General features: G+C 35.6%; 3 protein-coding genes and 3 non-coding genes across 9 annotated transcripts; 5 read left to right on the top strand and 1 right to left on the bottom strand.

Annotated features, from left to right (window-relative positions):
* Positions 1-9,818: 9,818 nt before the first annotated feature.
* On the top strand, positions 9,819-12,066 carry LOC113767486 (U-box domain-containing protein 19-like). The gene has a single exon (XM_027311598.1). The coding sequence runs from the start codon at positions 9,878-9,880 to the stop codon at positions 11,927-11,929; it is 2,052 nt and encodes a 683-aa protein (XP_027167399.1). The 5' UTR covers positions 9,819-9,877; the 3' UTR covers positions 11,930-12,066.
* Positions 12,067-15,099: 3,033 nt separating this feature from the next.
* Positions 15,100-20,334, top strand: LOC113768564 (protein DSS1 HOMOLOG ON CHROMOSOME V-like). Of its 4 annotated transcripts, none has more exons than XM_027312971.1 (4): positions 15,100-15,168; positions 15,299-15,327; positions 15,659-15,776; positions 20,086-20,334. In XM_027312971.1, exons 3-4 carry the CDS (start codon positions 15,680-15,682, stop codon positions 20,214-20,216), a joined length of 228 nt encoding a protein of 75 aa, XP_027168772.1. In that variant the 5' UTR covers positions 15,100-15,168; positions 15,299-15,327; positions 15,659-15,679; the 3' UTR covers positions 20,217-20,334. The 4 variants fall into 4 exon arrangements, with proteins under 4 accessions (XP_027168772.1, XP_027168774.1, XP_027168773.1 ...); XM_027312973.1 differs by having other exon boundaries at positions 15,122-15,168; positions 15,299-15,322; XM_027312972.1 differs by lacking the exon at positions 15,100-15,168 and having other exon boundaries at positions 15,175-15,322.
* LOC113769752 lies at positions 16,540-16,696 on the top strand. Its single transcript, XR_003468297.1, has one exon. It is a non-coding gene; the product is annotated as a small nucleolar RNA snoR145 (small nucleolar RNA).
* Positions 17,458-17,619, top strand: LOC113769753. The gene has a single exon (XR_003468298.1). It is a non-coding gene; the product is annotated as a small nucleolar RNA snoR145 (small nucleolar RNA).
* Positions 18,398-18,555, top strand: LOC113769751. The gene has a single exon (XR_003468296.1). It is a non-coding gene; the product is annotated as a small nucleolar RNA snoR145 (small nucleolar RNA).
* A 2,698-nt stretch (positions 20,335-23,032) lies between the features above and the next one.
* LOC113769115 (UDP-glycosyltransferase 90A1-like) lies at positions 23,033-24,478 on the bottom strand. The gene has a single exon (XM_027313593.1). The coding sequence runs from the start codon at positions 24,476-24,478 to the stop codon at positions 23,033-23,035; it is 1,446 nt and encodes a 481-aa protein (XP_027169394.1).
* Positions 24,479-25,414: the final 936 nt, after the last annotated feature.

The following is a 25,414-nucleotide window of genomic DNA, read 5'->3' as shown; positions in this document are numbered from 1 at the left end:
TGATAGGCTAGTTTGTCATTAATCCTTTTGAAATCTATTTTATATATAATGAGGTGGGTAACAAGTATGTTTTGACAGGCTAGTTTGTCATTACCTTTTAAAATCTATTTTATATATAATTACCATGGGATCTAAAATTCAAAATTTTTTTAACCAACTAAAGAGGAAGAATTGTCAATTGACCCAAACAGTCAAAAAGTGGTAGCAGGACTACGGGCCAATTGGGTCAATTGGCTTGTGGGCTTTCCCATTTTACTACTGGATTAGATCGGCTATTGGCTCGTAGCTTCTGGAGGTGAGCAATCTAATTTAAACTGGATTTCCAACTACAATTGTGTGTTCCAGAAAATTTTCCTAACTTTAGCTGATGGAAACATCAGATAAGGTAACTGCAAGATCTGTTTTATGCTATACATAATTGGGCGAAAACTTGGATAGGCCTATCTTCGAAAACTGAAAGGTCCAGATTGTACCACATCATCTGATGAGATGGTGTGGTATAATTTGGATCATTGAATTTTTGAAGATCGACTCTATCCAAGCATGAGTCATATAATTGTTGGATGATGTTATGCCAAGAATTTGGCAACATATTCTATTTCTAAGAACCTGGGTCCTAATAAACCCAATCAATCAAACCTATTGATTAATTAGGTTCCAAATTAATCAAACCCCTTATACTTCGAACTCTTGCTCATGTGGGTATGTTCTCAAACAATATTCTAATGTGGATTGTTTTGTCTATCTTTGGACTAAGAACATGATTAGTTTATCTTGTTTCTTCGTGTTCATTGGAAGATGTGGCAGCTAGGAGATGATTACTTGAAAAGCAAACTTTGCTTATGACCAAAATTGACTTCATCATCTTATCTCTCACTTTCCTTCTTAGGTTTAGCTCTTCCTCCAAATACTTTATTGTGCAAAAATTCAAATCAACATTCCACTTGTCCTCCATCCTCTGCAGAAGATATATTATGATTCTCTAATGATGGCTCCATGCCCCTTTATTTGACCATTAAGTTTGAGCTATCAAATAATGAGATTGCATGCTCAAGGAGGACTCTTGGTGTTTAAGACAAGTAAACAATGATAGTGGTATGAATAGGTTTTGATTAGACAATAGATAATGGACTACTAATAGAGACAAATTAGTTCATGCTACATGTGGATACATTATTGGTCCACCTCAAGCAATTACCCTACTATTTCTGTATTCATTGTCATCCCTGCTTTGTCAGCATGAAATTTCATCTTTCATATCAAATAATCCGATTTAGGGTTCTGCAACTGCCAAGTCTCAATTGTACTACGCAATACACAAATACATACAGAGGTAATATATAATAACAGCGAAGCTTCTTTGAGCTTCCCTCCCTTTAAAAATGGATAAATTAGATTATAAAATATTATCGTTACAGCGATATATATATATATATATATATATATATAATAACTTGTGTTATTAACTGGCAGTTATACTCAACTATCAATCGCATCTGTATAATTTCAGATCATACTACTCTGGAACGTACACTTTTCATGCATTCTGTACAAATGTTTATTCTTTTATGAGCCCGGTTCATATCTCAAATTTTCACATGAGGATGGCATTACAGCTTATAGAATCCTTTCTGTTTAGTATTCTTCAAAAATATAATAGAGTAAAAACTATTTTAATTAATCCTCTAGGGCGGGCCAGAGATCAATTGTGTCCCTTAAAGTGGAAAAATATCAATGGTTTATGTACGTACACGTCATAAGTTCGGATCATTAACAGATGGATTGACAACTTGGATGCGAGTGGCTTTTCAGCTTTCATAAGTGGTCGGTACATATTCAGTTGAGAAAAATTCTTAGGATACTAGCGATGGTAAGTCTGGATGCCCATGTCTCCAATCAAATCGTGTTCGGAATAATGACGAGTCTTATTGATGAGACAGCTCTCTCGAATTATTATTCAAGCTGAGTATCTTGTTTCACGTACACACGTATTTTTTTTTTTTTTTTTTTTTTTGTAAATGAAAGAGTTCGAATTCGATACCTCTTACTTAAAGGAATTTGAATTCAAGTTCTCTCATTTGCACTCTCCAATACACACATATGTATACTCGAACCCAAACCCTTACGGGTATGAAAAAGTAAGGCCGTGTTTGATAACTCAATTCAGCACTTAAACTTAACAGATCCATCTATTCAGACGCGTTTGATTACCAAAAATTAAACATCTGAATTAATTAAATATCATTATATTTTATAGGTAAAACTTGTTCTAAAATTAAGTGACAAAAGATTCACTTATTACTGAATGTGATATACACTCAAATGTATTAAATTTGATATTTAAGAATTTAATGACTTAATGGATTTAGACTTCAGACTTCAGATTTCAGATTTCAGATTTTAAATTTTAGTTTTATCAAACACATCATAAGTCTAGATCTAGACCCTTATGGATCTGGGTATCCAATAAATATCTGTGAGTATTTTTTGAACATACTAAAATAAAAATATATTAAAAGTATATAGAGTTAATAAATAATATAAATACCGTCCAATTTTTGTTTTCAAATAATGAAATTAATATTCAATAAGTTGAATGTAATTTTATGAAGTCAAAGAAAGAACTATCGTCGACTGCTTTCTATTTATTTTCAAAATTTTAACTGAATCCACGTCCAATCTTTTATTTGTTTGCCTTTATTTTTCTCCTTTTCCTGAAAAGTTTGGACGAATTATAATAACAACTAGAATTAGTTTGAAAAATAGAAATCAATATAACATATATAAATATTTAGCCTTATTAAATATATATATATAATTTTGTTCCTCTTTTTCTTATTTAAGCCCCAATGTAGATAGATCTCTTGCAATCCAATGCTACAATAGTGAATGAGATAAAAATCATTTGACTAAGGACTGATGGCAAATAAATAATAGAATAAGAAGATTCATAAAAACTTACTCATCTTTTTCCTTTGATTCAATCCAATTATCAGTAGTTACTATACTTCAACCACATCTGGAAGCAAATTAGGATGAATCTCATCAATTATCCTACCACCAACATTAAATGTAGATACTGATGCAATTGTAATAGCCGAAAATAGTAAAGACAATTCAAGAGATGGTAGGGCAAAAGAAATAGTTTGCAAGATTTCTAATGAAACGAAATCTTGGTATGGGTCTAAATCTAGATACTTGGTATAGATCTAAATTTGGGTATGGATTCTAAAAAACTAAATCCTACCCAGACCCATGACTCTATTTCAAGGTCTAGGTTTGGGTAGGGTCTGGATTTGAAAAATTAAATCTAAACCCACTCAAGTATATTGGGTCTGGGTTAAATTTGAATAAGATCCGATCTATTAACATGCCTAATTGCATTGACATGTTCACATTTATTATTTCTCTAACATTTAGATACTAACTTTGATTTATTTCACCTTATTAAAAAACTAACACCAGAAATTAATGAATATTAATAAGTGCCCACTCAACAGCTGCTATATTGACACTCCTAAAATTTTAACGTGTTTCCCTATATGTTTTTTGTGGTGGTGTTTGAGGCGTAGATCTCGTAATCAATAAGAGAAACCAATCAAGTCCAACTGATTAATGCTTATTGGTGCCACCACGGAAAATGTTAAACTTTGAAAAGGAAAAATGGCACCATAGAATGGGACCTTTTCACGCCTATGATTTTCCAATAGTCATCAGTATCTATCAAATTAAACGAGGACAAGCCTTGGGAGTGAGAGCATTATGAATGGAATTCTCTAGAAAAAAGAATTTTCCAGCGGAAACAGTGACATGCTAGGCTCGGGATGGAACTAAAGATGATGCTAAACCAAATAACTCGACTCAATAACTTAAATCGAGCTGGATTTGATCAAGTTCAACCTCGAGTTCGAGCCACTCGTTTGAGCTCATAAGTCGAGTTTGAGTTCCAATATTTTGTATTCAAAATCTCGACGAGTCTAATCGAGTTTTTTATAATATATTTTTAATTTTTTATATTTATTATTATGAGATGTCAATAATGTCCTTTATTTAAAATTATATGTAAAATATTAATTTTTACTACGTGAGCTTGATTATACTTAAATAAGTTTGATTGAACTTGATTACACTCGAATAAGCTCGATTGAACTTGATTTCATTCGATTAGATTTAATTAAACTTGAGATCAAGTTCAAACTCGAGTAAGATAAACTGAAGTCGAGTTCTAGCTTGAACTTGACTTCTAAAAGTTCGACGAATTTGAATTCGAGTTCGAACTCAATTATTTTATCTCGAGTCAAGTTTGAGTAGTATACTACTTAAACTTGACTCGATGTGAATGCATCCCTAGATGGAATCAGAAATTTTAATTCAGGGATGAAATACATGTACATATAAACTTTTGAATCAATATAGGACTTTTTTTTTTTAATTTTTGGGGGACAGGGGGGCAAATAGTATAAAACACATAAAATTTTCTAAATGGAATCAGAAATTTTAATTCGGGGATGAAATACATGTACATATAAACTTTTGAATCAATATAGGACTTTTTTTTTAATTTTTGGGGGACAGGGGGGCAAATAGTATAAAACACATAAATTTTTTTTAAAATTTTAAGGAAAAAAAAAATATAAATATCTAAAACTTAAGGGGCGGTGGTCCTTCCGCGGCCCCCCACTAGTTCCGTCCTTGTGCTAGGTGGATGAATATCTTAAACATAAGCTTGACACCTGCATAAAATTTTGTTGGCAAGTAAAGTCATAAATTAGAGTGCTAACGTGAAATATGTACGTAAGAAACTTGTTGCAATAGCTCACGAATTGGAATGTTATTTTTATCATGCCACAACTATAGAAGCTTAAACCGACAATTGATTTAAAGACCTGTAAATCTTGCTTCATAGCTAGTAGATGTACGAAAAGTATTTAGGTACACCTGTTTGCAAATCAACATGCTTTAGAAACTTGCATTCCTGCATGAGGTACAAATAATAATATACATATATGTACAATTACTTAAAGCAATGGTCTGCAAGATTAAGTTTACCTAAGTATTTGCAAGAAAGGTAAAGGTCTCGGTATTTTGAACAATCATTTTTTATATTAAAAAAAATCAATTACTAACATTTTCTTTAAAAAAAAAAGAGAGAGAAAAAATAGATGTTGATTAAGCCAATGAAATTTGCAGACCCTGCAAGGAGGATAATAGTAATATATTGAATCAAAGCTAATCAAATAATCTTAAAATTTTTGGTCCATAGAACGATGTCATATATAGATAAGGGCTACATTAGTTTCTTTATGGATTTGGCATGAAATGCATTATTCCTTCACGGGAAATTCATTCTACATTATCATAATTCCGAGTGTTGTTATAGTTTATAATTAAATGTAGTCCCATAGAAGGTTCAGTCATAAGGTTCATTGATACAAGAACGTATGATTAAAGAATTCTATTTAAGAAAAGACAAGAGAGATGATTAGAGAATTCATACTCTTAATAATAAAAAAATGGCATTTTCAATCCCATAAAAGGTTCATCCATACAAAAAATTGAAATGATTACATTCATATATACACTTCATCAATTATTGAGGTGGGAGAGCCTATCACTTATTGTTTTGAATAAGTTTTGGTTAAACAATTCCGAACTACTTAATTAATTAAGCATTCTATTTTTTGTTATAACGTCTGAATTCATTAAATTTAGGGATTGAATTTGATTATCAAATGGGACTTTAGAATCCCTTCTAGGTTAAGAGTTCACAAAATATATAAACATAAAAAGAAGCATAAAATGTAAAAGAAAAAAAATACTAATGTCATGTAAATCCAACAAACTACTAATCCATTAATTGTTAAATTAAGAATAAAATATCTAACCACAAGCCAATTTTTTGAATTGTGAATTCTAAGTTTTTCTAATTTATTTTGAAGTTAAGAATGGAAAAAATAGTTTAGAAAGAAAGGAGTTGTAAAAAATCTAACTAGTTGAAACTTTTCCGCAACTCACATTTCCTATTGATTTCTGTAGGAAAAATTCTATAGCACAATAAGTGGTTACACAAAAATTTTATGTGGTGGGTTCCATAAGTTTCCTAAAAAACGAACATTCAAAACTTGCAGAAAAGTTATTTTCCTTCACTTTCCTACTCTTTTACTGGCAAACAAACACTATCTAGAAGTCCCAAACATGAGAAAGATATGGATTTCTCTTCCTTTTCTTTACTTTTCTACTCAAATCTCATCTCCCTAACTAGTTGTTAGTGTCCTAGAAACTAAAAATTGCAACATGGGATTTTCTAGAGCTAGAATGAAATAAATGAAAATAAATTTCACATTAAGAAATTTAAAATTGTTATCATTGTAATTTAACTCACAATCTTGCACTCAAAAAAATTGCATGTATATATATATATATATATATATATATATATATATGCACGTATAGTGTGTGCACTAAACAATATGTACAAACTGAAACACTAAAGGTAGATACTAGAATAAAATCATGTAAAAACATAACAAATTTTAATATATACTGAAAATTGTGTCTGAAAGTCAATCCTATCCATTTAATTTCAGATCAAATAAAGATCCCACTATTAATTGCATTCTGCAATCACAACTAGATAGTAGAGCTCCTTATCAAATTCCAAATTCCAAGGTCCAGGGTTCAAACCTCTCTTAACGCCTGGGTGCTCTTAGGGGCGGGGTACTTCAGGTACAGGGTGATTAGTCAGGCAAAATTGGGATACACCCTGTATTGACAATATATATATATATATATGCACGTATAGTGTGTGCACTAAACAATATGTACAAACTGAAACACTAAAGGTATATACTAGAATAAAATCATGTAAAAACATAACAAATTTTAATATATACTGAAAATTGTGTCTGAAAGTCAATCCTCTCCATTTAATTTCAGATCAAATAAATATCCCACTATTAATTGCATTCTGCAATCACAACTAGATAGTAGAGCTCCTTATCAAATTCCAAATTCCAAGGTCCAGGTTCAAACCTCTCTTAACGCCTGGGTGCTCTTAGGGGCGGGGTATTTCAGGTACAGGGTGATTAGTCCGGTACTAGAATAAAATCATGTAAAAACATAACAAATTTTAATATATACTGAAAATTGTGTCTGAAAGTCAATCCTCTCCATTTAATTTCAGATCAAATAAATATCCCACTATTAATTGCATTATGCAATCACAACTAGATAGTAGAGCTCCTTATCAAATTCCAAATTCCAAGGTCCAGGGTTTAAACCTCTCTTAACGCCTGGGTGCTTTTAGGGGCGGGGTACTTCAGGTACAGGGTGATTAGTCCGGCAAAATTGGGATACATCCTATATTGACAAAATATATATATATATATATATATATATATATATGCACGTATAGTGTGTGCACTAAACAATATGTACAAACTGAAACACTAAAGGTACATACTAGAATAAAATCATGTAAAAACATAACAAATTTTAATATATACTGAAAATTGTGTCTGAAAGTCAATCCTATCCATTTAATTTCAGATCAAATAAATATCCCACTATTAATTGCATTCTGCAATCACAACTAGATAGTAGAGCTCCTTATCAAATTCCAAATTCCAAGGTCCAGGGTTCAAACCTCTCTTAACGCCGTGTGCTCTTAGGGGCGGGGTACTTCAGGTACAGGGTGATTAATCCGACAAAATTGGGATACACCCTGTATTGACAAAATATATATATATATATATATATATATATATATATATGCACGTATAGTGTGTGCACTAAACAATATGTACAAACTGAAACACTAAAGGTAGATACTAGAATAAAATCATGTAAAAACATAACAAATTTTAATATATACTGAAAATTGTGTCTGAAAGTCAATCCTATCCATTTAATTTCAGATCAAATAAATATCCCACTATTAATTGCATTCTGCAATCACAACTAGATAGTAGAGCTCCTTATCAAATTCCAAACTTCTGCAATTCCCAGGTTCAATTGCACCATCCATTAATTGCACAACAAAATGAGACACCAAACCAACAACGTGAAGAATACAACAAATAACTACCCCAACAAATGTACACAGAATAACTATACCATTTGGTGACAAATAACTACATCATTTGGTGAGATGGTGTGGTACAATTTAAATTATTGAATTTTTAGAAATCGAATTTGTCCAAGTGTGAGCCAACGGCTAATAGTAACGTATCAAAATGCCTTGCAATCGATCTCCTTCGTTTAAATTCAGGTTAAATATATTTACACCGTCAGTTGCACCATACAATTTGTTCCAACAATAGCGTAGTATCCCAACGGGATCCGGGATGGGATATACCTTCTGCCGGAAGATCATGGTGCGAAAATGACTTTTCTCCTCCGTTGCATGAAGCAAAGGCCATAGCTTTTTGCCTTGGAACATCCATAATCTATTCCTTGTCGGCTGCACTGCTTCATGAATTTAAGCGGACTTTCCCCCCGCCTGACGCTGCAAGTCACGGTGTCCTGATACATCCACGTGCCCCCAGTGTCGGCCAAATCTTGGACCCACATGAGATTGACCTCAAGGAACCTTCACTCAGTCCAATCATTTATCCAAACATCAAATATTAAAAAAAAGAAGGAAAAAACTGCCCTCCTCCTATCAGTACTCTCCAGGTTAGCTGCACAAATGTAAACCGTGTAACACGCCTACTTCCTACGTGTAAAATCCACTGTAATCAGCCACGTTCAATTCAATAGCAACACAAGTTAAATTTAATTTGCATCAACGGGTCATTTTCTCATAAAAAATCGTGTGTTCGAATTTTGATATTGATGTGAGAACTGCATTGGTGGGCGATTTATAAGAAATTCTATAAATGACTTGTGATGGATCATCTGTAAGAATTTCTGTAAGAGACCTCTATAGTAAATTTTGATAAAATATCTTATTTTCTTTAATTTTTTATTCCATATATACTCTGATTTTTATAAAGACGTGTGTAAAAAGTAAATCGATTGATCAATTACGTGTTAATACACCTAAATATCACCCCTCACGGTATTATGAAGTAAGAAGCTTAGAAAGTAAAAGTTAGAGAGATTAGAAGTATGAAATGATTTGTTAAATAAATGGTTTCTACAACATCAAATTTCTTTAAAATGACTTCATATGTGTGACAAGTGATTGTGTAAAGTATAGACGCGTTTTATATGTAAGATTTCTTGGAAATAACTTTATGTAAGTCAAACGTGATTGTCACTTTATAAAATCATTACACATAAACCTACCATATATATCTTTACATAAAAATACTTTTTACTCATTTTCATCTCAAATGAGCTCGTGTAGATTTGCTTGCTGCGCAATATACTAGTACTAGTTACACGTGTCTATTTGCACGCATTAATGTAGATTATCACTGTTACAAATAGGAATTTTTTTGTTTTATTTAGTGGCCAAATATAGGAATGCTATTATTTATCGGAAAAAAATGAAAATGTTATTCACATAAAATTTTTATATTCTGCAATATAGCCTTTATATTAAGTCACTATCCGCCAATCCCTAGTGCACACGTATCCATTCCACGTGTATGGTACACCTCACTGCCAAGGTCACCTCACTACGGTCCCACCAAAAGTCCACGCAGAAATTTAAAAAGTCAAAAGACCCATATTCTAATGCCACGTGTCGATTAAAATTCAAATCATTCAAATCCTTCTCAATATGGATACACCAACAGAAACTTCCCACAAAAATCTTATATTTACCTTCCTAAAACAGACCATACTTAAAATTTCAACTAACACAACAAACAACACAAAATTCATTGATCATACAAACAAATTTGTTAACTTTGTTTGTAAATTTCCAATGATTCAACGGTTTGATCGGAGTGATCGCCGGATTCTGACATTTCCGGCTGTCCATCCATGTGAAGGGATATCTCCAGGGATACTTCTGGAGTCGCTAATAAATCTTTCTGGTAGGATATGTAGTTTCCGATCCAAATATATCCCAAGCCAAAGGAAAAATGCCCGCGAAGTGATTCGCCAAATTGGGATTCTTTTGATGTTTTTCGAGGAAATTCGAGAACATGTTCCTAGCTTGTCCAGCTCCTTTGTCCTCTGCTTTTCTGAACTTCATCTTACGTTTCAGAAAATTGAGTTTTTGTTGGAGGATTGCACGAGAGAAGGAGCTAGATTGTGGATACTGATGAAATCGCATTTTATCACGACTCAATTTCGGGTTTTGGTAAGAGCAATGGCTACTGCTCTTGATGTACTTCCACTGAAATCTATTGATTTGTCACGCGAAGTTAAGGAGCTCGTGGAATTAGTAGCAACGCAATCACAGAAGGCAAAAGTGGAGATTGGTATTGAGGATGAGGAAGAACTGAAGAGGGTTATTGTGATATCGAATCAATTTGAGAACCGATTTGAGCCTGAGAGGTGTGTTATCAAGAAAGTTCTTGATTTTCTTGATATCAGAAGTTGGAATGATTGTCAAAAGGAGATTAAATTTTTAGAGGAAGAGATCAGATTGGAATTAAATGATGGAAATGTGAGAGAGTTGCCGTTATTGAGCAGTTTAGTTGGGCTGCTGTGTTATTCCAGGGGAGTTTTGTATGAGGATTATGATTATGGAAATTCGGATCAATCAGATGATGGGAGACATAGCTTGGAAACTCTGACTTGTTTGAATCCTGAGGACTTCAGGTGTCCCATATCATTGGAGCTGATGACTGATCCAGTAACTGTGTCAACTGGGCAGACGTATGATCGAATTTCGATACAGAAATGGTTGGGATCAGGGCATCTCATTTGTCCCAAAACGGGGGAGAAGCTGACAAGCACAGAATTGGTGCCAAATTCGGCTTTGCTGAAACTTATCCAGCAGTTTTGTGCTGATAATGGGATTTCTTTGGCTAAATCAAGGAAGAAAAATCGCGATGTATCGAGGACGATTGTACCAGGAAGTGCTGCTGCCGCAGAAGCCATTAGATTCCTTGCTCATTTCCTTGCTTGCCGGCTATGTTTTGGGACTGTTGATCAAAAGAACAAGGCTGCCTACGAGATTCGTTTGCTGGCAAAATCAAACATTTTCAACAGGTCTTGCATGATTGAAGCTGGAACTGTTCCCCCACTTTTAGGACTACTTAACTCTAAGAATCCATCTATGCAAGAGAATGCAATGTCTGCTTTGTTGAAGCTGTCAAAGCATTCCAGTGGTACGAAAGAAATCATGGAGAATTGGGGCTTGAAATTGATTCTCAGAGTGCTCAGAAACGGACTCAAAATGGAAGCTCGACAAACGGCAGCTGCAACACTTTTCTACCTAACCTCAGTTCATGAATATCGTAAACTGATTGGAGAAACACCTGATGCAATTCCAGCTTTGGTAGAGCTCATCAAAGATGGTTCTACTTGTGGGAAAAAGAATGCCGTAGTTGCGATTTTCGGGCTGCTTTTGTCCCACAGAAATCATCAGAGGGTGATTGCAGCAGGGACAATTCCAGCACTGGTCAATCTTTTAGCTATTTCAGAAAAAGTAGAGCTTACAACAGATGCATTAGCAGTCCTCGCAACATTGGCCGACAGTGTTAATGGCTCATCCAAGATTCTTGAATCTTCAGCCTTACCTACAGTTTTGGGGCAATTGCATTCAACAACATCTCGAGCAGGAAAAGAGTACTGTCTTTCAATTCTGCACTCTCTGTGCCTAAATTGTGGAGCAGATGTTATCTCAGTTTTAGCAAAAGATCAATCACTCATGCCTGCTCTTTATTCACTTGTGACTGAAGGAACAAGTCTTGCAGGCAAGAAAGCTCGATCCCTTATCAAAATCCTGCATAAATTCGGCGAAACCAGCTCTTCTGGTTCGATCAGACAAGTTCTGCCTGGACAGTTTGTTCATGTTCGGTAAAGCATGATAAACTTTCTTGAATTCAACACATTTGTATATATCCTTGGTGAACTAGATGGCTTTCCAATTTTTTTCTTCACACGGTTTGATTTTCCTGTAATAGCTCGAATTTTCAAGAGCTGAGACTTTGTAATTAATCATTCTTTATTTGCTTGTGATATACATATATATATATAGAGCATACTTTGTAATCTCCTTTCAGAAAATTTTCCATAGTCTTCATTAGAATGCAAGGTTGATTATTATCAATGATAGCAGCAATCTTCAAAGCCTATACTTGCAAATAAAAGCTCAGTAGCACCCTCAACGGTATGAATATACAAACTACAGCTCCTGATAGCTTAATCAACGGATGAAGACTTGTTAAGACTTAAATGAAGACCAATTATGGAAGAATAAAGATGTATAAATTGGGTACAATTAATTGAAAATTAGTTCGCCAAATTTAAGGTGCTTTTCTGCTGCATATATAATCCATAAAAATCACTTTTTCTAAGATTCAGTAAACTTGTGAACGTTTTGTCACTTTACCTGCGCTTTCTACTAACTTCAATTTTAAGCATTTTTGCTAGCAAGAATGAAGCTTCACATTCAATCCTTTTCGTTTCTTTGGTGCGCCATTTTCCTGTTTCTAGATCTGTTAGACAAATCTTTCATCTATCACGTTCTGATTTGACATGTTAGACAATCTCATAATTTGTTTGTTAATCATCAAAATTAAGAATAAAGACCTTAACGTCGTCTTCACTCTTACGTTCTAAAACAATCTCATGACTTATTTATCATCATTAAAATTAGCAGATTAAAGACCTTAAAGACTTCACTCTGCATCCTAAGTACTGAATTCCAATCATGAATGTGCATCCAAGAACATAGTTTCAAAGACAATCAAACATTGATTTTTAAACCACATTGGTATCGATTGATTAGCCAGCCATAAAAAAGATCATTAAAACCATTTGGTATTTTTGTTGCTATACTGGTCTTTGCATTTGACTAAATGGCTTGATTGATACTTGATAGTAACTAATCAACATATGAAAAACAGTTAAGAACGCAATAGAATAGCTTTTCCAAAATTAAAATCTAGAATCAAGTCTTGAAAATCATTAGAGAACAAGGCCTAACTACCCTAACACAATGAACTTTTACTGGAAACTAGTGTTAAGTAAACTTCGGTGCCTTTTGGTAAAAGAAGATTGGAATCAAGAACTGAAATAATTCCAATTCTTGTTATTTGGATTACATGTATTGGATTCAAAATCTTGGAATAAATCATTAAAATTTGGTAGTTCTCAATCCCGTATAAATTGGAGGGTTTTGGTGGATTCCCAAATTTAACTCAATTTGACTCGAAAACTTCAAAAAAGAAAAGAAAACATATTGTCTTCATCATTATATCGCATTGGCCCAACTTTCATGGCAACACCTTACCATCATATTTTCTCTTTCATTTTTTCGCTCTCATCCCATCTTCCACGGCAGCCTTCTATTACCATCATTTTCTCTCTTTCTTTTCTCTTCACTCTCTCCTCCAATCCTTCATGGCAATAGCCCCATCCCATCTGGTTCTCTCTCCTTTCTTGTCAATCTCTCTCTCATTTTCCCTTTTCTTCTCTCTTCACTCTCTTCCTCTCTCCTACAATCCTCCATGGCAGTCGCTCCTCTCCATCTGGTTTTCTCTCCTCTCTTTTTTTTCTTTTTGTGTAAGCTTTTCTCTCATCTCTTGTCAGTCGCTTTCCCATGCTCCACAGATTATAAAGTTGATTGGTGGTGGTTCAAGAGAATTTGGTGAAACATGAGTATTTAAAGGCTAGGAAGAAGGAAGCAGGAAATGGAAAGAAGAAAAAAAATAAAGACAAGAAAACGAAAAACAAATTGATTCCAAAAGCTTATAAGTATATACCAAACACTAATTATTGTAATGATATCCTTGATCAAGACCCATACTCAAATTTTGGACATGATTCCAATTACAATTTCGATTCCTAAACTTGAATCAAGCACTCCCTTAGAAACAGAAAATGAAATAGATGCAACGGCTAAGTGGGAAGATGTATAAATCTAACAAAGTTTAGGGTAGTAGAGTTGATAAAAAGGGTACCAAAATTCAAGCTACATTAAAATTTTCCCTACATTGTGAGTAGTAATTTACTTCAGAAATTTGTAGATCACTTAGTATAATCAACTTTACCACGGAATTGGCTCCTCTCTAGTGGATTCTCTTTCCATATTTTACAGTGAACATCTAGATGCATAACATGTTTTCATTTATTAGGAAGAGACATAATCATTTTAAGTTCGACTAATCCTAACTCTTATTAATAAATGAAAATATGTACACTGTGAAAAATGAAGAGAGAAGTCAAATCTGCTATATAGCAAATAAGTTACTTCATATTTATCATGCAAAGTAATTAATAAAATATTAATAAAGCCCCAAAAACTAGAAATGTTTCAATTTTACCTCCAACGAAAATGTTCTAAAAAATTTTCAACTTATACAAGCTTATATTTCCTTTTTTGATCATGCAAGATATTGTTAAAAGTCTTAATGAGTGATTATTCAGCTTCTTCATAAAAAAAAATATTCAGCTTCTCAACTTATTGGGAACATGATTGTTGATTTACAATCAATAACGGTATTGTCAATAAAGTTAGGTTCAATTTTAATGTATCATAAGAGCCAAATTACAACATTTTCACTTTTAGGAGCTTTCAACTCCAGTAATGACTTTTCGTTGATTAATTAAACCTAATCCCAAATTGAACTCCAAAAGCCGGCAACTCTTGGAGCCAACTCAGGGACTTAACTACCCAACCCAAATCCCTCCCCGAACCGATGTGAGATAACTAGCCTAAGGGGGGAACCCTGCTGCTAAGTGGGATACTACCACCCAAGAACCCAATCCCAGGAGCCAGTTGTCTTCTTTCAACTGTAGTAATGACTTTTCGTTGATTAATTAAACCTAATCCCAGATTGAACTCCATAAGCCGGCAACTCTTGGAGCTAATCCAGGGACTTAACTACCAAACCCAAACCCCTTTTCACTTTTAGGAGCTTAATTGAAAACTTTTGCTCCTTTTTAGGGCCAACAAAAAATTATTCAATCTAGAATAACCTTTAGGGAGGAGGAGAGTGAGAAAAAAAACATTTTTGGATTTTGCAAAAAGAGTATATAAACTTGCTTATGACCTAATTCCTTTCCCCATCTACAAGATTCCTCCAGATTTTTCGGGTGCGCTCCTCTCAAAACCCTAGCCCCCCTTCCTCTTCATTCAAAACACCCCGTTCTCGACTACCTTACTTCGATTGGATTTGCTGTGCTAATCTCTGGTTCTTCTTTTTCCGATCTTTTTTGGTTTTAGGATCGAAGAACCAAGTATACGCTGGTAAGGTAATTACATCTGTCTTTTATTCGATTCATTTTTCTTCGTATTTCCATATTTTTACATATTTTAAGGATGCTCTGATTTTATATTTCTCCAAATTCCTCTTCGCGGTGATGGAAGTCAGACGTTCGTTTCATTTGCTCGATTTTTGCTTGCAGTCTCGATGTCTGTTGGTTGTGTTGACTGATATATTAACTAGTTAGCTGATTAGTTGATTATTTGGTTTGATTTTTTCGATTTGTTTATTTATTTTCTGAACTAGGGCTTTGATGGCAACATAGGTTATTTACCCACGATCTGTACATTTCTTATATTTATGAAAAATTTGATGTGTAGTTTTGCTTTGAGTGACTGACAATGGCAACTACTGAGCAACCAAAGGCAGCTACCGAGGACGCGAAGATTGATCTTTTTGAAGACGACGATGAATTTGAGGAGTTTGAAATTGATCAGGGTATGTCAACTCCCTTGCTTGACTTTTTACCTCTAACGACTGTCGAGTTTCTTGTTGTTCTGATTTCAGCGTAATCTTCGGTTTTTTTTAGTCAAAGTAAATACTTTGAACATTTTTATTTCCGCCTGTTTGATTGGTTTTTGCTATATGAATACATGTGTTGTCTGCACAGTAGATGAATATATGGCACTGCAAAGTGATGTCATAGATAGGTTAGGTTATTTTGTTGTATATATTAATTACCGAATGCAGTTTGTTTTGACATTTTGATGCCTGTAAGATGTAAATTGATTCTTGGTGATTCTATGATTTTCTTTTCTTGTGTGAGACTGTTATTGTTAATTAGTATTTTACATGTATCAAAGAATTTTTCTTCACCTGGATATTCTGGGGAAAGAGTTGCAATGAAGATAGAATAGGAAATCAAGTGATTTAGCAAGATGTTCTTGCAAAATGTGAACCTCTTTCTATTGGTTCGTATTCACTGAGCACTCTCTTTTTCCCTCTTTCTTTTTGAATACCATTACAAATTCTAAAATCTAACATTTTCACTCATGATTCACCAACTACAAAACTGAAGGTCCTATGGACGAGATGTAATTCAATTCAATGCATTCTCGGCCAAGTTTGCCTTCGGATAGCATAGCTCTGGAACCCCAGATCTCCGACTTGGATTCATTCTGATTCGGTTGTTTATGCAGATCTATCTTTTCGATTCCTACATCTATATGTATATGTATATTGTCAACCCTTGGAATAATAATTGTGAAGGTCCCAGCGGAGGGGTAAAGAACTCTGCAAATTGAGGCCTCTCTAACGAGTTGATTCAAAACCTTCGCAAATTTACTTATTGGCTGAATCGTAGGATGCTCCAAATTATTCTCTATTTTGGTGCTTCTGGAACCCTCAGCTATATATACGTTGATCTTGATCCCTGCCGGTCCCTTTCTTCCTCCCTTTTCCTTGTGCGAATGACCACTTCAGGACTTTTAGCCCTTGGCCTTCAAAATGGCTAGGCATTCATGACTAGCCAAAGCCTCTCAAACATTTGACACCCCTTCCTCTGTTTCTTTTTATGAGCAGCTTAACGTGTCTGGGTCTGCATGTACGCATGTTTCAGTGTGTGTGTGTGTTTTAGACTTATTCCAGGTCTAGTAATAGTGTTCATGGTGCTTCTGGTGAGGGAGGGTCTGTAGATATGTTATTTGTAGCATGTTTCTTTGTGAGCACTGAAGGGGAAAAGAAAGGAAGGGATTGCGGAGGAGGGAGGATGCCAGATGTTTTTCCCTTTATCTGGGTTGTCTGGAGTAGTGAGTCATGATAAAGTATTGCATAAGAAATTAAGTGATTTTTTTGGATGTTCTTGCAAAACATGGACCTTTCTGTTGGTTCGTATTTTTACTCAGGACTCTTCTTTTCCCTTTTTGTTTATTTTATTACAATTTCTCAAATCTTGCATTTTGACCTGCAAATCACCAACTACAAAAGCAAAGGTGTTATGGCTAAGATGTCATTCAATTTCAAGCATTCTCAGCCAATTTACCTTCGTATAGCATAGCTCTGGAATCCCAGATCGCCGTCTTGGATTCACTCATATTTGGCCTTTTATGCTGATCTATCTTTTCTTCTTTCTCATGTCTATATAATCTTTCCCTTTTTTTGTCAATTCTAGGAATAGTAATAGCAAAGGTCCCAGTGGAGTAAAAAAGTAAAAAACTCTGGTAATTGAGGCCCCTCTAACAATTGAATGTAAAACCTTTGTAATTTTGCTTATTGGGCCGAATTGTGGGATGTACCAATTATCCTTTGTTTTGGTACTTCTGGAATCCTTGTCTGTTGATCCTTCTGGGTGCCAGCCCCTTTCGTCCTCTGATTCTAGCTGCAGGCCCCTTTCTTATGCCTTTTCCTTCCTCTGCTAACCACCACTGCAGTATTCAGCCACCTGCCTTTCAAGTTGGTTAGACCTTCATAATTTCCCAAGCCTCCCGAAACATTTGATACCCCATTTCTTTTATGAACAGGTGAACATGTGTAGCCTCTGCATGTATACATTTTGTGTGTGTGTTTTGGTGCGTTTGTGTTGTGTTGTGACATTTCTAACTCTGTTATTAGTGTTTTTGGTTCTTGTTGTGAGAGGGAGGTCTGTAGGCATGTCTGTTTTAATGTGTTCCTGTGTGAGCATTGAAGGGGTAAATGAAAGGAACGGGATGTGGCGGAGGGAAGATGTCAAATGTTTTTTCCCTTTACCTGGATAATTTGGAGTAGGGAGTTGCAATGAAGATAGCATAGGAAATCTGAGTGATTTTGTGAGATATTCTCTCAAAATGTGAACCTCTTTCTATTGGTTCGTATTCACTGAGCACTCTCTTTTTCCTTTTTTGTTTATTTTATTAGATTCTTAAATCTAGCTTACATTGCTGTTCGACTACAAGTGAAGTTCCTATGGACGAGATATAATTTAATTCAACGCATTCTTGGCCAAGTTTGCCTTTGTATAGCTTAGCTCTGGAATCCCAGATCGCCGACTAGGATCTACTCCAATTCGGTCCTTTATGCAGATCTATCCTCTCTTTTTTTCCCACATCTATATAATCCTTTTTTATTAATTGTAGCAATAATAATGGTGAAGGTCCCAGCAGAGGGGTGAAGAACTCTGGAAATTGAGGCCTCTCTAACAATTTAATGCAAAACCTTCGTAAATTCACTTATTCGGCCGAATCGTAGGATGCCCCAAATTATTCTTTGTTTTGGTGCTTCTGGAACCCTCGGCTAAATACAAATTGATACATCTTCCTCCCTTTTCGTTACTATGCAAACCACCAGTGCAGGACTCAGCCCCTGCCTTCCAAAGTGGCTAGATTTTCATCACTTCCCTTGCCTCCCTGACCATTCGAAACAGGTATTGTGTGTGTCTGCATGTATGTATTTTCTTCTTGTGTTTGAGTGTGTTTGTTTTGTCGGCATATTGAACTTATTGATGTTCATGATGCTGCTTGTGAGCGGGAGGGTCTGTGGTTATGTTGTGTGTGTGTGTCCTTTATTTTTAAAAATAATTTAAAGCACTGAAAGGGGAAAAGCAAGGGCTTGTAGAGGGAAGATGTGTTTACCACAAAAACGAACGTCCAATTGATGGGGTGTAATTGAATTCAATGCATTCTCTGCCAAGGTTTCATAGCATAGCTTTTCCCCCTTCAGTTCAATTCGGTCTTCTATACCCATCTATTTTTCTTCTTTCTCATATCTGTAGTCTTTTTTTGTAAATTTTTAGAATGATAATTGCAAAGGACCTAGAGGATGGCTAAAGAACTCTGGAAGTTGAGGCCTCGCCAACAATTGAATTGAAAACCTTCATAAATTTACTTAATGTGGCCATATCATAGGATGCCCTAAATTATCCATTGTTACAGTGCCTCTGGAATCCTTGGTTATAAATCGATCCCTCTATCTGCCAGCCCCTCTTTTCCTACCTTTTCCTTCCTCTATGAACCACTGTTGCAGGACTTTCTGCCCTTGCCTTTTACAATGGCTAGGCTTCCATTACTTCGAAGCCTCCCTGACCATTTGACACCCCTCCCTCTTTCTTTATATCAACAGGTCAACCGGTGTGGGTTTAGTTCAGTGTGTTGAGTTGGAGTGTGTGTTTCTTTGTGAGCACCAAAGGGGGAAAAGAAAGGAAGTGGATCCAGAGGAGGAAAGATGCCAATTGTTTCTCTGGATACCTGGATATTCTGGATAAGAAGGGGCTTTTTGCTGGGAGGGGGGGGGGTTTCTTTCTGTCAAGTGCATAATTATTGAGTCTGAGACAGGTGGACCCTTATCAAACTGCCCCCACGTTGGAGCTTAATTGTTGTTTATCTTTAGGGCTATATTTGTTTGGCCAAGAAAGTTCTGAAATGTATTTTGCTCTTAGGGTATGTAGAGTAACCATTGTTACTTTAGGTTGTTTTAACGGCTGTTTGAACTTCTTATTTGTTCTGTTTGGCTCTCTTGTTATTCTGTAGCTGCTTGCTTTTATTTTTGATGTTTTGATGTAAAATGCACGCAATGAGGTAAATCTTGACACGTATGATAAGTTTCACTCAATTGAGATTCTCATTCAATTCCTCATGCTACTAAAGTTTCACATGTAATTTCCACTTTCTTGCAGTTTTGCTGGTTTGTGATTTAGCAGTATTATTTGGAATTCTTTGTTACTATTAAATATGTGTGTTTTGGTGATGATAACGAAGATTCTGATCTTGCATAGGTTCATTAGACGTTGTCTGCACTTGTATTTTAATCGTTTCTTCACTTTATTGTGAAATGGCAGAGTGGGAGGACAAAGAGGAAGGCAAAGAAGTAACCCAGCAGTGGGAAGATGATTGGGATGATGATGATGTAAATGATGACTTCTCGCTGCAGCTTAGGAGGGAGCTGGAGAGCAACAATGAGAAGAACTAAGCTAAGTGTAGAGATGATTGTTACTATTTCTGACACTGTGCCTTGTACCCTTGCTTAAAGAGTAATGGAGATTTGATGAATCTTAATGCGCTAAGTTCATGATCTGGAGTTTTAATTATTTTGTCTTTTAAAGGAAAACTAGCAACTAAGGTTTTTCTGACGCATATGGCAATACTTTGGTCAGAACCACCCAAAAAAAGATAAAAAAAGGAAAAGATAAAAGATGGACACTTTGTAGAATGCTTTCGGGAAGCACCTCCTTCGTTGGATGATTATCTATATGCTGACGAATAATACAACATAAACCAAAGAATGGCAAGAGCTCTACCTCTATGGTTTTCTCTTCTACAGAAATGGGTACCTTGTTAATCGTGGGAGTGTGTGAGCTCCGTAGAACTGACTGTAGAAAGGACAGTTTGATGTTCAACTTTCAGCTTGGTTGTTTGGTTTGTAGTTTTCTCATAAACAGCCAATGGGCACGCTTTTATTTTATTTTCAGGAGTATGAATGCATCTCTTGGCGTTTTAAGCCGGCAAAACAAGCTAATGTTCAATTTTCTGGACACTCTAGTTGCTTTTACACCAATCACTGCAATGACAAGGCCATTTTCTCTGGGGTTTTGGAAGGTAATGTCCCTGGAATATGGTTAAAAGCTTTCTTCTTGGACTGGAGAGTTCTTAAACATTTGGACTTCTAGGTTCCTGGGTTTATGATATATTACTAGAGCATTTTAATGCAGCCTTTATATGATAAATATGTATGTACGTAAAACTGCTTTAGATTAGCCATCTCTAGACGAATTTATTCGAGAATCATGTGATGTACTTTCTCAAATATTATTTGTAGACTAGTTTTAACTAGGTGTGGTCTCATCATGGATGCATGTCATTTTGTGAAGGATGAAAATATTTTTCCTCCCTTTCGTTTTGAGATATGACATTTAAGGTGGCTCTTCAATTTTCTTTAGCTATTGTTTGGATGCGAAGGATCTTATTTGAAAGTGAAACAAAGTCAAGTCATGTTTCCTCCTGCTTATATGGTTCTAGGGAAATTGAAAGACTGATTTGTCTCGTCACTTTATTCCATTTTGTATCTTTCAAAGTTTTGAAGGTTTGCAAAAATAGTTTTAGTTAGACAGAGTGAACCATCAACTGTTGGCCTTTCAGTTTTCTTATCTGTTTTGAAACAAAAATGTTCTGCTAATTGAATTTTATTACCAACTTCAGAATTTGAATACATATTGTCATGTGGCTACGAAGTGCATGAAGTCCTAAGTTCCATTTCTGGACCCTATTCGAGCTAGTTTGACTGCAAACAGCTCTCATTTGCATGACTTAGCAGTGAAGAAGACAAGAGAGTACTCTAAATCCCTTCAAACGTTTGATGTATCTTTATGAATCTGATCATCTTTTTTAACACGCCATCCATTGTGATGTGCAAGCTTATCAGGGAGCATATCAAAATTGTCCCGTTGCGGGGTTAATGAGACAAATTTGTCAAACAAAAGAAAAAATCAAACAACTATTTCTAAAGCAGTAGCATTTTCAAGTATGAAAGACCCAACCTTCGTCACATTAAAATTTTGCGCGTTGCGATAATGAAGTATTTCAGACTGCTTGAAATATGTTTGGATAGAGTATTATTTGAAATATTATTTGGAATAATTACTGTAGCATTTTTTGTGATTTGATGTATGAGAGATAAAAAGTAGTGGGAAATATAAAAAGGTGAATTGAAAAATGTGTTTATGATGCAAGGGAAATATTATTTGAAATAAATTTGCAATCCAAACACACTCGTTTGAAATGATTAGGATCACGTGGTGGTCTATCCATGATTCTACTCTTAAGCTTTTCCCTGTTCCTTTGATCCCTTTCCTTTTAACCCTTATAAGACAGGTTTAGAGCTTCTTTAGATCTTTAAGAAAAGGCCTCGTTATGAAGTATGAGGGAAACACAAAAGGCTTTTGGACTTTGTATCTGTTGTCTCTCCTATTTGGTTGGAAATCTCTTCTTGGATGTTGACAAATATGCAAGAAGAACAGCAGTAGACTCTTAGTTTGTCCTGCGAGTTGAGTGTACACGGGCAAACACTAGATGGATACGATTGGTAAGTAGTTTTATAAGATCAATAGAAGTAGTGAACGCATAGACCTTTAGATAATTTCTGTACACCCTATTGCATGAATGTCTTTTAAACCCTTTGTCTTCAGTTGTAGCATTAGCATAATAAATTTTCTTCTTTGATGTTGTGCTTGTAAAATAACTCTCTAGAAGACACGCATATGTTGGCTTCAGACATCTGTAGACTAGATATGTCTTCTAGGATTTTGCACGGGCTTTTTTATGAAAGTTTGCTTCTTGACACTTTGGATGATTTTATTTACTGTACAAGTCGAATAATCAAGCCAAGGATCTCAAGGTTGATTTGGATGCAAGGTTCTGAGGTCGCTATTGCATAGCCCTTCCAAATTATTAATCAGATTTCACAACTTTAAAATCAACCTGGGTCTAACTTTTGGATCCCAAATAAATACAATATACATTAAAAAAAAAAACAAAGTTGATTCCAAACGCTAGGAGAACAATTTCGGTTGCCTGACAACTTATTACAAACCAGGGACACTGCGGTTAAGACTTCGGGGTTGCTGTGGATGCATATAGGTGATGTGTATTTTTCATGAGATTTGGTATACACTAACATAATGTTGTTGTCCTGTTACGAAAGTTGATTTACATAAAACTGTAGTAGCCCCATATGGTATTGCTGTACGTACAACTATACTGTATACCAATTCATCACACATAAACAAATTATTAACTAACTGAAACTGTCCCAAGTTCACTTACCAATCCATGATTAAGAGGAGTTAATCTTGTGTAGTTACTTATATCATGGATGAGTTGATCTAGAGTTTCCCATGAGGAACCACCTTCTCTCATTGCATCACAAGCAGCTTCTCCAACCTCTTCCATCTTTTTCCTTACCGCCTCCCCCTTTGTTCCTTGCATCAGTTCTTTCACTCTCTTCTCCACTTCCGATGACTTGACAAAGCCCCTTACTGATCCATTGCATGGCATAATTCTCAGGCCTACACCAACCTCCTCCGATACAAGTCTTGCATTCAGATGTTGCTCAGCCATGAATGGCATCGCCAAGATGGGCACGCCAGCTGACATGCTTTCAGTAACTGAGTTCCATCCACAATGGCTCAAGAACCCTTTTACACTCTCGTGCCTAAGTATCTCCATCTGATCTACCCATTCTTTCACTATGATCCCTCTATCCTTCACCCTTTCTTCAAACCCTTGCAAGATCTCCAGCCGTTTTGATTTTATGACCCACAAGAAATTCACCTTAGATTGTTCTAGACCATTTGCAATTTCAAGCAGTTGCTCTTGGGATACTTCAGCCTGAGTTCCAAATGCCACGTACAAAACTGACTTTCCATTGTGCAATTTTTTGTCAAGCCAGTGCCTCCACTTTGGCTTTGCAGATTCTTCAGCTAATAATACTGGCGGCTTGGCTTCCGCTAGAGGACCAACACACCAGGCTTTGGGTCCACGGCATTTGTTCCAGAAGTCAATATAGGCTGCTTCAAGCTTGTAGAAGCTGTTGAGAATCATGCCGTAACTTTTTGCCATTGCAATACTTTGCTCTGTAATGAACTCAACCATTGGACCTTTTGGTTCAATTTCATTGAATGGTGGATTGAAATCATTTCTTGTCAAGGTTAGTTTAGGGAAATTTGGGATGGAAAAGGGCTCATCAGGTGACATAGTAAGTGCATGTGGCCTTTCTTGGCCAATAATCGCATACATGGTGGTAGCAAAGCAGCTCATTCCATAGAAACCAATTCTTGGAAATCCTAGCTTTGCGCCAGAATCTTGAGTCCATCCTAGAAATCCATCAGATATTATGCAGCCAACGGGTTTGAGATCTTCAAGTGCCTTCTCAAAATGTGGCTGCATGAGTTTCGTGGCATTTGCAAATTGAACAAATAGTAACATGGATGGAAGTTTATCAGTATTTTCAACCCCTGGAGGGATGCCATCAACATGTGCTGGGAAAGGTAGTTCAATAATTGAGATGGCAGTGTCATGGAGAGTAGCACGGATTGATGGAGAGTTAGCTGGGGTGGTGAACACCGTGACAGCGACATTGCGCTGCCAGAGAAGGCGAGCAAGGTAGAGGAGGGGGATAGTGTGGCCTTGAGCCATGAAGGGGAATATTACAAAATGTGGGGAGGAAATGGCAACCATCTTTTGCAGCGGTTGCTGGTTTCTTTGTTTGTTGTTTTGATTTTTTGGTTTTGCAGTACAAAATGCTCCTTTTTATAGGAGTAGTTCTCTCATTCAGGAGTATACTGTAATGCAGAATGTAAAAATAAAAGAAAGAATAATTACTGAAGTAGTTTACCGGCGAATTTATTCAATTATTAAATGTTAAAATTCTATGTTCCAACTCTTTCTAAGTTTGTGAACTTAACAAGAGAAGTGATACAGCAATAACATGCAGTTATCGAGACAAGAATATAACGTCACCGAGACAGGAAGTTCAATATAACTTTCATTGTTTGTGATACTAAAACCAATGGAGAGGCGAAGGAAGGACGGCAGAAGAAGAGTATTTTTGACCGCTTGTTCAAGGGGAAGAGACCACTACAAGGAAAAGACTTCACTGCAAGAAAGAGCATATTTGGCTGCTTGTCCAAGGGGAAGAGTCCCTCCATTTCTTTTCCTTTCCCTCCTATTCCCTCAAAACAAGCAGTGCCTAAGTGAACATATCATTGCTATGCCCTGATTCCTATTCAGTGATACTTAGCAAGAGACTGAGTCCTTGTATTGTGAAGTAATATTCTCTGTGAGAGGGGATATGGTGAGTAGCCTTGATAATGAATGCTATCTCTTCTAGTTTGACAATCAAGAGTCAAGACATGCATAGACAAACACTAGCACATTAATAGTTTGGTTTGAATAGTACACATGCAAACTTCTCTATTCAATTGCCTCCATCTGAGAGTGTCTTAAAGGACAAAATCTGTAATCTAGGCTTTAATTTGCTTTGACAACATCGCTTACCTCCACGAAATATATAACTTTGTGGAAGTCTAGTTGACCTTGATCTCCGTGTCCAAGTAGAAACATACAAGATTTAAATAATTTTCTATGTTAACAGACATTATTTTTTCCTTTGTG

The sequence above is a fragment of the Coffea eugenioides genome, chromosome 4 (assembly GCF_003713205.1).
Source record: "Coffea eugenioides isolate CCC68of chromosome 4, Ceug_1.0, whole genome shotgun sequence".
Lineage (NCBI taxonomy): Eukaryota > Viridiplantae > Streptophyta > Magnoliopsida > Gentianales > Rubiaceae > Coffea > Coffea eugenioides.
Note: the sequence above shows the minus strand (reverse complement) of the source record. Positions and strands in the feature narration are given on the sequence as shown.

Coding starts and splice junctions, on each gene's coding strand:
- LOC113769115 (XM_027313593.1), bottom strand. CDS start 24,478: ATGGTTGCCATTTCCTCCCCACATTTTGTAATATTCCCCTTCATGGCT.
- LOC113768564 (XM_027312971.1), top strand. CDS start 15,680: ATGGCAACTACTGAGCAACCAAAGGCAGCTACCGAGGACGCGAAGATT. Junction 15,777..20,085: donor GGAGTTTGAAATTGATCAGG/GTATGTCAACTC, acceptor GTGAAATGGCAG/AGTGGGAGGACAAAGAGGAA.
- LOC113767486 (XM_027311598.1), top strand. CDS start 9,878: ATGATTCAACGGTTTGATCGGAGTGATCGCCGGATTCTGACATTTCCG.